Source organism: Setaria viridis, chromosome 3, assembly GCF_005286985.2.
Source record: "Setaria viridis chromosome 3, Setaria_viridis_v4.0, whole genome shotgun sequence".
Taxonomy (NCBI): domain Eukaryota; kingdom Viridiplantae; phylum Streptophyta; class Magnoliopsida; order Poales; family Poaceae; genus Setaria; species Setaria viridis.
In genome coordinates this window covers 2617722-2633469 of record NC_048265.2, presented here as the reverse complement: position 1 = coordinate 2633469, position 15748 = coordinate 2617722, and the positions used below count along the sequence as shown (strand labels likewise).

The 15748-nt window shown below is 44.1% G+C and overlaps 2 protein-coding genes across 2 annotated transcripts; both read right to left on the bottom strand.

Moving 5' to 3' along the window:
- Window positions 1-998: 998 nt before the first annotated feature.
- On the bottom strand, window positions 999-2937 carry LOC117850709 (uncharacterized). Its single transcript, XM_034732568.2, has 5 exons — window positions 2660-2937; window positions 2483-2562; window positions 1652-1781; window positions 1293-1390; window positions 999-1217 (listed from the first exon to the last, which is right to left on the bottom strand). Exons 1-5 carry the CDS (start codon window positions 2841-2843, stop codon window positions 1179-1181), a joined length of 531 nt encoding a protein of 176 aa, XP_034588459.1. The 5' UTR covers window positions 2844-2937; the 3' UTR covers window positions 999-1178.
- Window positions 2938-6606: 3669 nt separating this feature from the next.
- Window positions 6607-15255, bottom strand: LOC117848293 (E3 UFM1-protein ligase 1 homolog). The gene is made up of 20 exons (XM_034729639.2): window positions 14909-15255; window positions 14105-14416; window positions 13446-13712; window positions 13321-13368; window positions 12954-13019; window positions 12769-12872; window positions 12274-12367; window positions 12152-12208; window positions 11592-12033; window positions 11352-11506; window positions 11006-11071; window positions 10592-10660; window positions 10251-10340; window positions 10097-10162; window positions 9182-9228; window positions 9043-9106; window positions 8298-8375; window positions 8139-8201; window positions 7267-7359; window positions 6607-6982 (listed from the first exon to the last, which is right to left on the bottom strand). Exons 1-20 carry the CDS (start codon window positions 15080-15082, stop codon window positions 6869-6871), a joined length of 2469 nt encoding a protein of 822 aa, XP_034585530.1. The 5' UTR covers window positions 15083-15255; the 3' UTR covers window positions 6607-6868.
- Window positions 15256-15748: the final 493 nt, after the last annotated feature.

Sequence of the window (15748 nt, the reverse complement as noted above, 5' to 3'; positions counted from 1 at the left end):
ATAACTGAATACAAGTATACAGCAGCCAAAGTTGAGCCCGATGAAACACAGGTGCCCCATTTCTAGGCTGCAACGCTAGACAGGCTGGATTACTTTTCTCAGCACGACTCTCTAGTTTGTCCCCCAAAAAACAGAATCAAATAAGAACATCATCAAGAGTGACAAACTATATCGCAAAATAACTGTATTATACTATTCACTAATTTGATGGGATATAATAGAATAAGAGATCGAATGATCTTCCAGTGTCTCCTTTACAGTTAGAAACCTACAAATACTACTAACAAGCTGTCGCTGGTAACATATTCTTAGGTTCCAGTTCTCCATACAGAAAACAAACTCTGAAGTCAAGCTTTCACCGACCCCAATCTACAGCCTACCTGGTACATAATGTGAATGGGAGACCATTGTGTTTAACAATGTCCCTCCTAATTTCCTATTAAATAATGGCTAGATTCAGATCTCTAATATGAGCTTAAGTGTGCGCATTGGTTAAGCCCTAGGTGGTTTGATGTTCTTACTTTATGTCGTGGGCAGGATGTGACTTTGTCCGTTAAAGTAATCTGAGTTCCATTCCTGCTGTTGAATTCAACATCATCTCCCTCCAAAGGAAAAAACAGCTTCGAAGTGATTCGCATGATTGCACCCAGCCATTAATATGCACCTCTAAGTTTGTGCAAGGAGGCAAACCTGAGTAATTTGGGCTCTAACACACAGTATTCCATCAATCAAAGTAAACATCTTGACCCAAAGTATAACAAAATTAAAGAGCAATGCACGAACCATTTTCCTATTTAGCAACTTCCGCATACTTGCATTAGGAAGCATCTTTAAATCGTGTGGATGAAGTCATCACAAGCAAACTCCATAGGTATTATGGTGTTTGTTGTCAGTTATACTTGGAAGTGCTGCAGATGAACAGGACACTAGCTCATGCTAATTTTAAAACATTTTAGAAGGGGATAACTGGCACATAGCACACATAAGGAACCAAACTCTGCGATGGTAAATCGTACAAGTTATTGCTATAGTTGTCAAGCATTTATACATATTTTCAGTTAACACGGATGAAATGATGGTTGCTCATGAAAATCAAATGTTATCTTACAGGGACTGCCTGCACATACTATCCAAGAGGTAACCAACACTGGGATCGCATTGTAGGGTCAGAAGCACAATTAACGCTCATCATGAGCTTGCGTTAGCTTGACGACAATCTGCATAGATTGCGAAAATGTAAAAGACAATAACTAAGTGAAGCAATCATTCTTGCACTGTGGATGCAATGTTACCTTTGTTTTATCATTAACACCAATATAGTCGCATAGCTTGTGGTCCATGGCTAACTCTTTTCCAGCCCACCAAAGCTGTATCCTCTCATGCTTGTTGTCTGAGAATCGCATAGAAGATATAATTCATCATAAGTAGAGGCCATTCAATGCAACTGTTCCTCATCGAAGAAGTTTTTTTATTTGGATGCTGGAACTAATATCAAGGTTAATGCACTTCATGAAGGGTTCAAATACAGGTAAAGCAAAGCTACAAAAAAGGAAGAACAACCAATGAATTGATAAATTCAACTTTGATGCTGAACTATTGGATGTGCATGTTCTTTTTTAATCTTAGAAAAAATTGCAAACACATGTGTTACCTGATGATGATTCTTGCAGACTCAATGCCTCTGGAGGTTCTTGTAGAGCAGAAGCACATTTCTTCTCAATATTCTTGATATGTTCCCTTAGAGCACGAGGGGACAGGAATCTGTTATGCTGCACTTGCTCCTGTAGGAAAATTCAGAGACCTGTCAAACTCTCGTTCACGTTCAGTATGCAGGCTCTGAAAGTTTATCTTCTCCACTGTGCATTTGTTAAATTTGATTGAAATCGCATATCATGCGTACAAGTTACAAATTACTTGCACATGGCATTGTTTAAGAAAATGATAAACAAAAGGCCTATGCTTTCTTTTCCCAATCTAAAATTATTACCTTTCAGAGATACAGAACAGTTTATATGACGAAAATACTGAATAGAACATTCTTTTTTGAAAGGAATACTGAATGTGACTCAGCTCCTGAAATGGACATGTCACTTATTTTTTTCAATTTTTGTAACTACAAAAAAAAATGGAATTGGCCTCAAGCATAGCAGCACTGAACCCAGCAACACATTTTTATGGTACCCCACCAGTAAAATTAGCACACATTTCATTTTGTCAGCGACTGAAGCAGCGAGCAGTACTGTATGCTCCATTGGCTGTATGGAGTTCACTCGTCAAGTCTAGTGTACTCTTTCCAACAATATAACACATACTTGAACTACCAAATGCACAAGCTGCAATAGTTTCATCCAATTCCAACTTCTAAGAAACAGGTTGAAAAATCAAGCAACGCAGTTACCATCTGATTCAAGTGACCCCGTATCAAACTAAGCATAAATTATCGAGTCGAAGTGTGGGAGAAAAGTGCGAGGGGAATGCTGACCTTGGAGGCGTAGGCCTCGGCCTCGTCTAGCGCCCTCTCGAGCTCGCCAGTCGCACCCGCACCAGCATCCGCACACCTCGCTGCAGATCGCAGAAGCAGCCACGCCGCGTCAGTACTTTTCGATCCGCGTCCCCAAGACGAGAGCTAAGACGACGGGGTCTGCGTAAAGTCCCTCACCTCGGAGTCGGCGGCAGAGGGAGAGGAGGCGGGTCTGGAGGCCGGCGAGCGCGCCGATGGCGACAGCGACGTCGGCGACGGCCGCGGAGGCGGCGCACTCGTACAGGAACTCCGTCCCCTCGTCTGCGTCCGGCGACGACGAGGAGGCGGCGGGCGCCGCCGACTTCACGTGCAGCAGCACCATCTCGCCGCGAAGGTTCTAGAAGCTTCCGCTTGGCGGGAGACGGCCCGCCGAACGCCAACACGGTGCGGTGCGACCTGGAAGGGAGGAGGTGTGGTGCTCCGTGCTCCCTTGTAATTACCCCGGACGCTAATATGGTCCGTAGATGTGCGATCCGACGGCTGAGAACCACCCAGGGGTGGACGGTATTTCATTTACCGTCCACCCCCGGGACCGCCGTCCCACCGCCGCGCCGCCGCGTTCCGGCCGCTCCGCCCCTGGAGCCGTCTCGTTCGCCATGCTGGAGGCCTCCGGCAGGTCCCACGGGACGCCCGGCCAGCGGCGGTATCGTGATGGGCGGCCGTGCCCTTCCCCGACCGGCCGGAGGGATCGCGGTGCGTCGTAAGAGGCCGGGACCTGTTCGACCGTTCACGGTCGGAGAGGGAGAACGAAGGTTACAAATTCCTCATGCCAGGGACCGTGCGGCCGTGTCCGTGCTCCGTGAGAGGAGGAGTTCGCGTCGAGTCCGATGAAGGCGGCGGCCGGGGCGTATGGGGTGTTCTGAGCGTGCGCATTCACAGCCGATGCAGGCTGTGTCATCCATTCCGTGTAGGTCCTGCAGCTTCAGATACCGGAGCCGGACAGCCTCCTCACCTCGGCCTCTCATGCCATCCGTCGTCGCCCGCCGCGCCGGCCCGACGGCTGGCACCTGTTCTGTTCTGCAACGCCGGGAAGGAAACGTTGCAACGTCCCCTGTGCTGCCGCTGCAGACGCTGACGCATGCTCACGTTCCTCAAGAGGACCGGCGCGGCGTGAGGAACGGGAGGTCATGTATCGTGGACCATTGCGCAACCATTTGCCAGCAGCCCAGATTGTTTTGGTTCAAGATCAGTTCGCCACCACCATGTCAAGTGGTGACTCATTGCGGGTACGGCAGAGCTGACAAACCGGATTGGCCTGGCCGCCGCGTCGGATGATCCGTTCCCCTTCCCTTCCTCCCCTCTTTTCCTGCCTGCGCGTCAGGAATTTACAATGTGCCTGCGTGCGCCACATCTATCTGTTACAATCTAATCGATGCCTGCTGCTGTGTTGAATCCTTGATCAGGTCGGCGCTTGCAAGGTGGCCGCCGAGGAGACCTGATCCGAATCCGAAAATACGAACCTTTTCTTCAGGTGAAAAGTTTTTTTTTTTTTCAAGAACTTGCCTGAGGCACCGGTATATAACTGAAACAAGAATGAGGAAGGGTGGCCTTTTCAGATTGATTAATCTTGGGGCAGGCATTACTGTGCAGCGTGATCAGGAATCGGAACTGAACTGACGACGACCGCTCTCAACTCAACTTCAGAAGACACGTGAGGAATAGACAAGGAATCAGCTTCCGCTGGCGATTCATTGTTGCAGTATCTCCTTCCGTGATGCTCCAGCAATAATTCCTTGAGAAACATGTGGATCGAACCTGAAAGATTTACAAAAAAGAGTTTGGAACCATTAAGCCCAGTATGGCAACAATGCTGAATCTGTAAACAGTTCATTCCATGCATGTTTTCAGTCATATTGTTGTGCTCATCAGTCCTCTTCTCTTCTTGTACAGTTGTACCCGTGCAGGAAGGTGATGATCGGAGCCTCGGAGGTGCCTTATTGTTGCTGCTGCGACCCCGATCGTACGTGGACCGACGACCGGCGAGATGGCGGGAGCAGGCGGCGGTGGCATCAAGGCGAGCGCCAACATGTGGGATCTCCTCACCAGGACAAGCAGCAGCCCGTGCCCAGCGGCGGCGAGCCGGAGAGCAGCGGGGTCGGCGGCGCTGCAAACCATGGTCGCAAGGACAAGGCGCGCAAAGAGAGCAACAGGAAGCAGAAGAAGAAGCAGTTGGCGATGGACAACAGCGAGACGAGCACAGAAGGCCCACTAGCTCACCATCAACGCCGGCCGTCGGCGGGCGGCGGGAGGAGGGGAGTGGGAGCGGTTTTACAGAATAGCCCTCATTTGGATCGCAATTATTCTCCGCGATCCAAATATTTACATAAAGCCCCCTAAATTGGATCGCGATCCGATTAGTTCCACAAAACCCCCTATCTCGGATGACATTTTTCAATTTCGTCCCTCATTTGCGCCTGCTGTCCTCCTCCGTCGATCTGTCACGTCCATGGCTTTCGCGTCCGCCGCCGGCCGCCGGCGTGGACTCACCGGAGATCCTCGCCTTCGCCTTCTCGTGATCCTCCGCTAGATTCTCCTACATATGATCCCTCCATGGTGGCTTCTCCGTCGGAATCACGCCGGGGAGTAGTCCCGATTCGAGATCAGGAGCATCTCGCGCTTCATGAAGCGTCGCCGGGAGGAGATTCGTGACAGCGCGCCGCTGGCGCCGACAGCTTCCGGCTGCCACGCCGGGCGGCTGATGAGGATGCCGGGACAGACGCAACTCGTCCCTGTCATGGAGCTGTCGGCGTCCTCCTGCAGCCTCGCACTCGCAGCAGGGCATGCCGGCATGGTTCACCTGCACTGCACGTGGCGATCCTGCAAGTGCAGCTCCTGGTAATGAGTGGTCAGCCTATTTTGATTTCAAACCGATTTTTGCTCCCCCTTTTCCTTCCTTCTGAGTTATGTGTGACTGTGTGTGCACAGTGCACTCTGCATTTCTGCAAACATTCAGAAATGTTTGGCTTCCGCTAACATGCAGTGATAGTTTTTCTCGCTTCTCATATGCATGCTACATTATGCATTATGATCAGAATCTGAACTGATGAATACTACAAACCACAAACCTTTTCTTCCCGTGAAAAATCTTTTTTGAACACAAACTACTCTTCCCGTGAAAAGTGAAATGGGACTATCATTCTGAACATTATTAATGCAACGGTGTATCAACAAAATGAGAATTAAGAGCGCGTGGGGATGTTCTGAGCGTGGCGGCGTGCCCATTCACAGCCGACGGAGGAGGTGTCAGCCGTCCCGTCCTGCAGCTGCAGAGATTGGAGAGCCTCACCCCTCTCATGCGATCCTTTGTGCCCCTCCGCCCAAGCTGCTGCCCATGAAGCTCTGCCGTCGCAATGTCATATCTGTTCTTGCATAATGCCTGCTCATGCTCACCGGTGCCGCCGCGAGCTAGATTAGAAGCTCAGCGCGTCATCGTGCACGAACGCTATGCTCACTGCTCTGTTCTGGTCTTCTGGAACGCCGACAAGAGGAAGGAAACGTTGCAACGCCGACGATGCCACGCTGTAGACACTGACGCATGCTTGCAGCGTTCTGTTCTGCATTGCGTGCAGGGTGCACCAACCCGCACTTCTTGAACAACATTGGCTCAAAGTTTCAGGCGGTTTGTGTGTGCTACGAATTGTCATTTGCGGCTTGCGCGGGGGCAAAGAATTGCCCCTGATGCTAACGGCTTGGAAAGCAACATATTATGAATCCATTTCGGTTATCAGAATATAATCATCAGCAATCTATGGCTATAAGTTTTCCAACAAATTATGCCTTTGCTCTTTTTTTAGGAAAATTTGTGCCTTTATGTAGTGCTCTTAGCAAAATTATGCCACTGAACCGCATGCTGTTTGTTCTTCAATTGCATAGGCTTTATGCAAGAACAGGTATAACACTGCTGTGTTTCAGGCTTTCAGCACAGCAGTATCAAGCTGAGCTGTAGAAAAGCTTTCTATTTGCCGGGACCAGGAGCCCAAAGGATCCCGGATTAAAAGGCCTGGAACAACCTCCGCTGCAAGGCCCGGAAGGGCAGGAAATTGATGAAATGGTTTTCTCAGCTTAAAATCCCGAACACTTCTGGATTTAGTAGTAAACTAGGCATCTCTTCTGCTACCAAATGTGATCTGAACTTCCACTATATATTCTTCATTACATGATAGGATAATTCTGTTGTCACTATAGAACCCCTGGAGTGCAGGAATGAATACGGTAGTACAAACAAGGATTCTTACAATCAGCGGGTCAGTTCTGCTTTTCTCTCTTCCAAACTGTGAAAATGCAAGAGACGAGTGCAAAGAAAGCTTTTAAGCTGAGGGTTGCTCTGTGTATGTACGCAGACATGGGTCAGCAAGCATGCGCCGTAGCTGTGCCGAGGACCAGGGATTTCAGTTCCGGCATCAGCCTTTCTTCAAGATCGTCCTTCTTCTCTCGCATTCGGTCTGATGTGCAATCTTCTTCCTACAGGACAAAGGCACGGTACAAGTTCATGCTTTTACTTCGTCCCCGTCCAAGAAGATTGTTAATTGTTCAAACATCATGCTCATGAACGATAAAGCATGCAGAATAACAGTAGTAGTCGGTAAATATATATGGATCCACCTCCGCGTAGGGTGATGGTGTTCATGAATACATGGGAACCCTAGCCTGCTAGGGGGCGCATTGTGTACGTGCGCATGGTCAAAATTCTTCCTCCAATGCAAAAGCATGAATATATAAGTTGGCAATTGTTTAAGTGGACTTACATCATCAGTGGCAGCAGCCTGTAGTGCTAGAAGTTTCACTGTAGTACTGTGATAATCAGCCAATACCTTGAAAGTTGAAGCTGGCAGCTTATCCTGCAAAATGGCAGAGTGGTACAATCAGGGACACAGATTATGTTTTCATCAAAATTTAATCTACACATGAGACATACAGCATCACATGAGAAGTTTGAGCATCCAGATTCTATAAATGTTTAAAAGCTCAACCAACTGAACACAAAAAACAAGAATCTAATATGCCGCAGGGTAATCAAGGTACTTGTAATGCTATTTCAATGGATTATGCACATTGGCGATGATTCCAAACTTAGACAATACAGACAAAAATTGAACTAAATAAGACCAGCTAGAAGAATTTTTGGGACCAGGCAGTTCCTGACAAACAAAGAGGGAATGCATGTTCACTGAGTCCTAGTATTTGATCCTCATTTACGAACTAAAAGGAGAAATACATGCAGACCTGCAGTCTTATGGATATCTACTGTGAGAACCAACCCTTCCTCTATGTGCTCTCGTGCAAAGACAGGAAGTAACCAATAGTTGTCTAGCCACTTCTAACAATCAGCAATTTTTGGCCTCATTTGTGATAACAAATCTAAGCTGAGTGCATAACACACAAATTTGTAGAAGCTACTTTTCCCAGGGAAAATAAAAAGTTGAGAAAGAAGTTTATCACTATGAGATGTGGGACAAAATTCTTCAGGAAGCCAAATGATAAATATTCAGAACAATGTGTCAAGCAAATGCATCATGAATCTACCATCTGCAGTTACTATTGCTAAAAAGATCGTATTATGCCACAACTGCATAAGTGTATCTAAAAGCCAAATGGAAGTCAGAGTACTTGTAACTACCTTCAGCAGTGTGATAACAGCACCAACAGCACGGCCTGGTGCCTGAAGTGCCTTATTATATGCCTACGAAATATTAAGATAGGATGCAACTCAGATCAATATAAGAATATAGAATAAGATTTGAGAAATAAAAGGAAGAAAAGGCATAATGAAACAAACCTGCAGAAAAAGTAAAGCAACGACTTTTGGAAGAAAGGAAACGGGATCATTCTCCGAAGAAACTTGAGCTGTCAAGTCCTGAGTTCATTGCATATACCACAGTTAATAAACAATTAGCACTTGAAATTTGGAATAAAAAATAATTAACATTCCAGGCAAATACCAAATTCTTTATTCAGTACACTGTATATGTTTTCACACATGCAATACCTTCAACAGTCTAAACTCTAAACATCATAGCTACCTATCTAACAATCTTTACAACATTCTTCTCCTGGAGATATTGACATGTGTTCTGGTACTTGTGCTTGCACTATTCTGAGCCGAATACATTTTTTTTTGTGAATAGTTCTGAGCCCAATACATAAGAAGCAGTGTACGTTCAAGGGCCCCCAATATGTGGATCTCAACAAACTATTTTTGAGTCAGATACAGAAAATTTCAAACAAAGAAAAAGCACTACAGCAGAACAGTTTCCAAAACCCTACAAGAATGGTTCCAGCTATCCCAGATCCAAACTTTCAAATTGAGCTTTTCATAATTTGAGTTTGGATTATATGCATATCTGATGAGTGATAATATGCACACTCCTCACGAATTGGCAGATCAAATGGGATGCATGTGGTTCAGGGCATGAGCTGCCTAAAATTTGGAAACCTGTTCTTGTATTTGATTGCAAGGAACCAACCGGTTCGTGCCAGTTCTATGAACGCTGTTGTGCAGTCCAGAAAGCCAAAAAACATACCTTGCGATAGGAATGCAGCATTGACCTCTCTAATCTTTTATCAAGCTTCTTAAATGTCAAGCCACTGCTAACAAAAAATGAATAAGCACATAGATAATTAAGAAAATACGGGTTACAGTAGCAAACATTAAGTGTTAACCTTTCCTCCAGTATATCTCTTAAGGCATCCATAAATGAATCAAATCTCTGCCACGAATTATACATAGAAGGTTAGAACGGAGCATAAATTCCAGCTGATATTTGGTGTTAAGCAGCTTCATTTATATACCAAGACAGCAAACTCATCTTTTATTGGTGTTAGACAATAAGAACTACACTGACATGTTTGAAAATGTGTAGATTTGATGATGCAATCATATATAGCAGTTTAGTTGTTAGGTATGCTAAATATCTCATAAGTATGATTTCATCAAACATAAACCATTGGACAACCTTTTGTTACATGATATACTAAGAACAAATTCAACACTTATGTTTGTGTATGGATACCTTTTCTGGATACAGGTTTCATATTCATTCTACCTGGTATTAGAAAATAGAATACGAGCAGTACGTATTAAAGGATATAAGCACAATACGAGCAACGACAGATTTGCTACTGTATTCTACGAAATTGGCATATGGCATCTTGAAAGTATGGCACTGAACCATATTCAGTGGTGGAGCTTATAGTTAATGCACAAACCTAGTATCCAGATCCAGTCAGCGTATAGAAGGTAAAACCTACTAGGCTAGTATTATTCTTAGGAAAATTTTAGCTTTTTTTTTTTTTGGGGGGGGGGGGGGGGGGGGGGGGGGGGCGGGGCCAGGAGACCCTGTTTGGCCTCGAGGTTCCACCACTGAAGAACTTCTGAAGAGATAACTTCATTGCTTCGATGATAGTTTCTCTTATGTTAATTGTCAAAAGCCTATGCACAACTGATAGGTGCTACCATGCAACTGCTAGCATGTTACCAGAATTTTACCTGTTACACATTATGGAAGATGTCAAAGAAATACAAAATTCAGGACTTCAATAAATATGACAGATTGTAGTTCATAATTAAAGCTAAACCTTTCCCTCCAATGCTTCGATTAAAGCTTGAGCTTTCAATGACAATGCACCAGGAAGGTCCTTGGCCTGAATATTTTGCATTTACAACGGAGAGTAAGTCCATAGCTTAGACCAAATGAAGTACGTGATAGAATAAAAAATAGGTTAACTATACCAGAGAGGTTCGGTCAGCAGTGCTCAATTGAACGTGCTCTTCTTCACTATCCTCAACCTCCATTCCATTCTTCAATTTGCTGTCCTTAGCCTATTGATAGGTCAGTGCAAAGTATATGCAATAGTCAGAGAACTAACTCTAAAGAACCTCTGAATGATTCAAAGCTGAACTAGAAGCTACAAACTTCTCTAGTTCATCAAACAATAAAACACCATAGAGTAAAACAGCTAGAGCAGCATAAACTGTGGAAGCACAACCATAATACGGCAAAGAAACTATTCCCAAAAAAAAAACAATTTTGCTGAAAAATATGTGTGCATGAGCAGGAGTATAAAGATTACCAATGTAATCAAAACTTTGTCAACTATTGGAATGCCCATGCTTCTTAGCAGATGTTTGTGTAGTATACCCTGCAACAAGGGGAAAAAACGATAACAAAAAGGAACATACGTAAATGCTCATAACTAATTGAGAAACAAGCAAACTTGTGAGAATGGAGAGAAGTTCGGGTGCACCCGGCCGGGTGCATCCGTCGGATGCACCATCAACGCTCCAGATGCACGAGATTTTTGGACGGCGGGTTGGATTCGTAAAAAACACGGGGGCTAAAATGTAAAACATGCATCACACAGTACATGCATCTGGAGCGTTGATAGTGCATCCTACGGATGCACCCGGCCAGGTGCACGGGAGCACCCCAAGGGCCGGGTGCACCCGAACTTCTCTCTGTGAGAATGATGCATATGGCAGCTTACAGAAGTAGCAGGGTCATCCTCAAATACATCCAAAGCTTTTTCATAGAGTTGCATATCCAGGACAGCCTGATCACAATAGACAAAGAATTCCACTATAAAAAACAGCAGAAGAAGAATATATGACAGTATCATCGAAATGGTCACGAGATTTAGCATTATAAAAGGGTACAGAAATGTAGAAAAACAGTTTGTAAATTAGAATAGAGCAGCACTGACATAAAATCGCGAGGCAATACATATATCTAAGAAGATCAACAATTCCAAGACAGCTACCTAGGAAACTTTTTTAAAAAAAGGGGCAGTACAAAAAGAAACCTATGTGTAAATGGATGCATAAGTTGGTTACCTCATCTATCTGCTTCTGCAGATTATCAAGCAAGTTCCGCCTCCTTTCAGCATTTCCTGACAGCATAGTGTTCCGTTTCTTCATCCATGAGTCAACAAGCATTGGCCTCAAGTGAGAAGATAACAATTTAAGCGGGGCATTTGAGTCGTCAGAGCCTAACATTCATTTAAACATTTAGAAATATTTTAGAATCACATCAACTCAATAGAAACTATTGTAAATATTGATCTAATTCCTGACCTCCCAACTCTTCTAACTCTGGAGCAACAGCCAAAACCTTTTGCTCTATTAATTCATCAGGAAATATGTTTGCACTCTCATCTTTCATTTTCTCTGGTGCTTTTTTACCACCGTGTTTTACATCGCCTGATGAACCAGCATCCTTGTTTTTCCTATGAGCTTTCTTGCCCTTAACAGGAATACTTTCTCCATTGTCATCATCCTTTTCAAGTGATCCACCTTTGGTAGACCCTGTCCCTTTCCCCCTTTTCTTCTTTGACCCTCTGTCTGATGAAACACCAGTACTGCTAGTGTCATTGTCACCAAGATCTTTTGTGTCCGAGTACTGACCAGATCCTGTCTTGTGCTCGCTACCCAGATTCATATTCACAGGCCTTCCTTGACCAAAACTGTGTCTAATGCCAAACGAGTCCATATCTTTCTCAAGTCGATCAAAAATACCCTGTTGTTCACAAAAGAAGGTACATTGCATTAATTCAGAAGCTGTAATGGTATAAAATACAAATAGCAGACAACTTCAAGGAAGGTTATCGCAAGGTCATGAAGCCTTGAGGACTCACCTTGATAAACACATTACTAAAGACACATGATTCTCCAAATACCACTGCTTTAGAAGACTGCAAAAGAAAGATGTTTGGTCATCATCAAAAACCTACAACTTGAACTACTTAAAGGTACCCACCTTGATAGCCTTCTGCAGAGATGGACAGATGGACAAAATTTTGGTTGCATCAGGGCCACTAATATATGATGGAAGGACTGAAAGAGAATCAATCCTGAAACCAAAAATGTACTTGGCATGGCAGCAAAACAGAGTAATTACAGTCAACTAGGAAAATGCTGCAAAAGAGATAATGATGCTACTCAAAATTGTAGATAGTGTCTTTTGAATCCCAGCTGTTTCAGTGAACATAAATTTGTTAATTACTGCAAAGTGAACTAAAGTTACTAGACAATCTGTTTCCACAACTCGTTATCACTTGATCATTTTACATCATTTCCTCCTCTACTATGATGTTACATCACAGCCTGTTTGTTAGTTAAACACCATGTGCATTGGGAGAGAATCAAAGAGAACAAAGTGGCTTATTTGTGTAATATGTGTCAAGTTAGGTGCTCATAGTAGATAGCAGTGAAAAAACACAATTAACTATTGAGAGATGAAATCTAACAGTACCAGTGTCCGTTCTCAATTGCATCACCAACAGCAGTATCGAGCATATCAACCACAGAAGGATGAACAAAAACAGCATCCAGTGCAATACCATCTGGATATCGGGCCTATAGAAAAATAATTAGATAAACAATATAGGCAAATAAAGATGACTTGGACAGGAAGCGCGTATTGGCAGGCTCAAGTACCTCCAAGTACTGTTTAGGCTGAGGAATTGCAAGTTTCTGAAGCACGTCATACCCAATGTAAGAGTTCTGTACACAAAAATGAACAAGTCATACAAAGGAGATGATGCATGACAATAATGCAGAGTATGTGATAAAAATAAAGGTGGTTGTGTTAAATACTATACATGGAGATTTAAGTACTACTAACAAGATAAAATGTGCGCGCGCGCGCATTTAAATGCAAAAGCAATACACGTTTAGTTTAGGTCTTATCTAGGTCCATACACATTTTCTTCTGTAAAGTCTAATTGTGCCACTAGCTCAAAATACTCTGAATCTAACATATACTGAAATAAAGGGATAGAATGTAAGTTGCAAATATCTCAACCTGTGAGAAAAAAGCATCGACACTCTCCTTTTGAGCATGGGCAAAAACCTAAAGAGAAGCAAAACACAAGATGTTAAACACAGTTTAAGAGTTAAGAATATCAATTAAACAATTGCAGATCTTACAGCTGGTGTCCACTGCCCTCCTGCACGAATTGATCCCAGTACAGCACCTTCTTTTAGCAAACCATTGAAAATGGACTGGAAGAATGAACCTTCCACAGAAACTCCACTAGCACCATGCATCTCCTGAAGCTGTTGCTGTAAACAGTTCCATACAGATGGCAAGTTTGTTGGAACTGTTATACCCCTTGCCGCACCACGGACCATGGCAGTAATTCGTGAGACATAAGCTGGAGTGTATAGCTGTCCACCTTCTAGCCTTCCTTTCACCTGGAAGGAGGGAAATAATAGTAGCATAACATATGCAAAAGTTCTCTTAAATGGCATATGTGTAAACTTTGAAAATGACATATTGCAACAGGGAGATTTAATTATCTTATAGTGTTAGAACATGGGGAAATCAATGAAATGTTCTGACCCTAAGCATCAGATTTGGGAAGACAAATGCCAATGACCTGTGATCTGAAGCACGGAATAGAAATAGACTAAATGCATGCAGTACTGCCTAAAAGTATCTAATGGTTCTTCTAAGAGCTGATCCATTTAAAGCAGCTAATTCATAGTTCTTGAAATGGCAGGTTGCATCGAGATTATTGAATTCAAAATACAGAACAGCGACAAATGAACTACTGCTACCAAAAAAAGACACATGAGAAGCTTACAATAGTTCCAAGCCGAGGCTCGAGGATACTGATGACGAGATCTGATCCAATATGCAGCTGAGCAGCAATCTCAGCCAAGGCAATCTGGCTGCGCTCCTGCAGCTTCTCATTTATCTCTTCTGTCACAGTGTCCCAGTAAGATTGTGACATGATCTCACCATTTATCAACATTAGAGTGGGATCATCTGAGACAACCTTCTGTGACTGCCTCTCGACGTGGTAAAGATCTACCCCCAGGGTATCTGACAGGTCAACTAAGGATGCACGGCCTTGCTTCTTGATCTCCATCTTAATTTCATGCTTCAAATGGTCCTGCCACACCATAGTTGACCACTCATCAGCTAAAAACAATGAATTGTCAATCAAGCAGGTGCTTTGAACTGAACTGAAAAAGATAAATATACAATAGCAGTTTCTAGATTAAATTCAACAAGGACTCTTAACCTGCTAGTAGAGACATCAAAATATGCTACTGGATAGGAATCTCTTATGCCTGCTAACCCCAGTGAAAATATGCTAGAGAATAAATCTTGCTCAGTTCCTTGTGAACGCTGAAACCAATCTACGGGTTTCCTCCATATATCACTCAATACCCAACTAAAAACACCTATTCCACCGGAACAAGTTCACATGGGCTTCACTACTTTGGAACTACTTTGCTACAAACCGCGAAAGTGGAGAGGAAACAGATCCTGCCTAGGCGCCATGTTCACATCCTTAACCCCCAAATCTCAGACTAGGTTATTTACTCCCCCCAAAATTAGAGGATAATGATGAGGCAGGCGAGGGCGGGAGAGGGCGTACGGATGTGATGTACTCCTTCCCGGAGGTGGTGTGGAGGAGGTCGAAATCGATGATGCCGCGCTCCTGCAGCTTCTGCACCAGCTCTACCACGTTCCGCTCGGACAGTCGTACGCTCGACCGCGCGCTCTGCGCCGCCTCCAGCTGCCGCTGCAGCTCCAAAAGCTCCGGGTCCATCTCCTTCCCCCTCTATCTGCGGCGAGTACTGATGTCGGCGCAGCCTCGCCGGAGACGCGGAGAAGACGACAGAGAACGAGCGAGCGAGACGGGACGGCGGGCGCCGATGCCGAAGAACGTCGAGAATCGAGATCGAACTGCGGGGCCGGGGGAGAAGAGTTGGATGGCAAGTGGTGGCCCTTTCGGAAGACGACGGCGGCATAGGATTCTGTTTTCGCATTCTTAGATTGAAAGCGGAGTTCCAGCTTTACGTGATCCTACGTAAACTAAATAGACAAAATAACAAGAGCAACGGCTCGATCCTAATTTACCAACGCGAGGTAAGATATAAAGCTCTACAGATTATTTTTTCTAATTATTTTTATCAATTCCAAATCCTTCGAAATTCAAATGGAGAACTAATAAGTGCTCTAGTATTTTTGTTTCGTTCATCTATCTTTAACATTTAAAAATCAAATGTTGGTGATTATTTTCATGATTTTTCCCTCTATTTCGTCTTTGGTTTTTCATATCATCGGAAAAAATATGTCGCGTTTGTGTCTTGACTTCGTGATACTTCGCTGGAAGAAACAATGCAGTTAAGATAGTATAAATCACGCCTCGGCGAGCATGATCAAGGACAAGTGAGATTGTGGGCGTGCAATGCACCCTGCGTAGGCAACATTG

What these genes read in the sequence shown, in the direction of transcription:
- LOC117848293 (XM_034729639.2), bottom strand. Translation starts at nt 15,082, where the DNA reads ATGGACCCGGAGCTTTTGGAGCTGCAGCGGCAGCTGGAGGCGGCGCAG. An exon ending in TCGATGCTTTTTTCTCACAG is followed by an intron (nt 13,020 to 13,320) that starts GTTGAGATATTT and finishes TTTTGTGTACAG; the next exon opens with AACTCTTACATTGGGTATGA. An exon ending in AGAGTTAGAAGAGTTGGGAG is followed by an intron (nt 11,507 to 11,591) that starts GTCAGGAATTAG and finishes AATGAATGTTAG; the next exon opens with GCTCTGACGACTCAAATGCC.
- LOC117850709 (XM_034732568.2), bottom strand. Translation starts at nt 2,843, where the DNA reads ATGGTGCTGCTGCACGTGAAGTCGGCGGCGCCCGCCGCCTCCTCGTCG. An exon ending in TCTGCAAGAATCATCATCAG is followed by an intron (nt 1,391 to 1,651) that starts GTAACACATGTG and finishes TGCGATTCTCAG; the next exon opens with ACAACAAGCATGAGAGGATA. An exon ending in GTGTTAATGATAAAACAAAG is followed by an intron (nt 1,218 to 1,292) that starts GTAACATTGCAT and finishes CAATCTATGCAG; the next exon opens with ATTGTCGTCAAGCTAACGCA.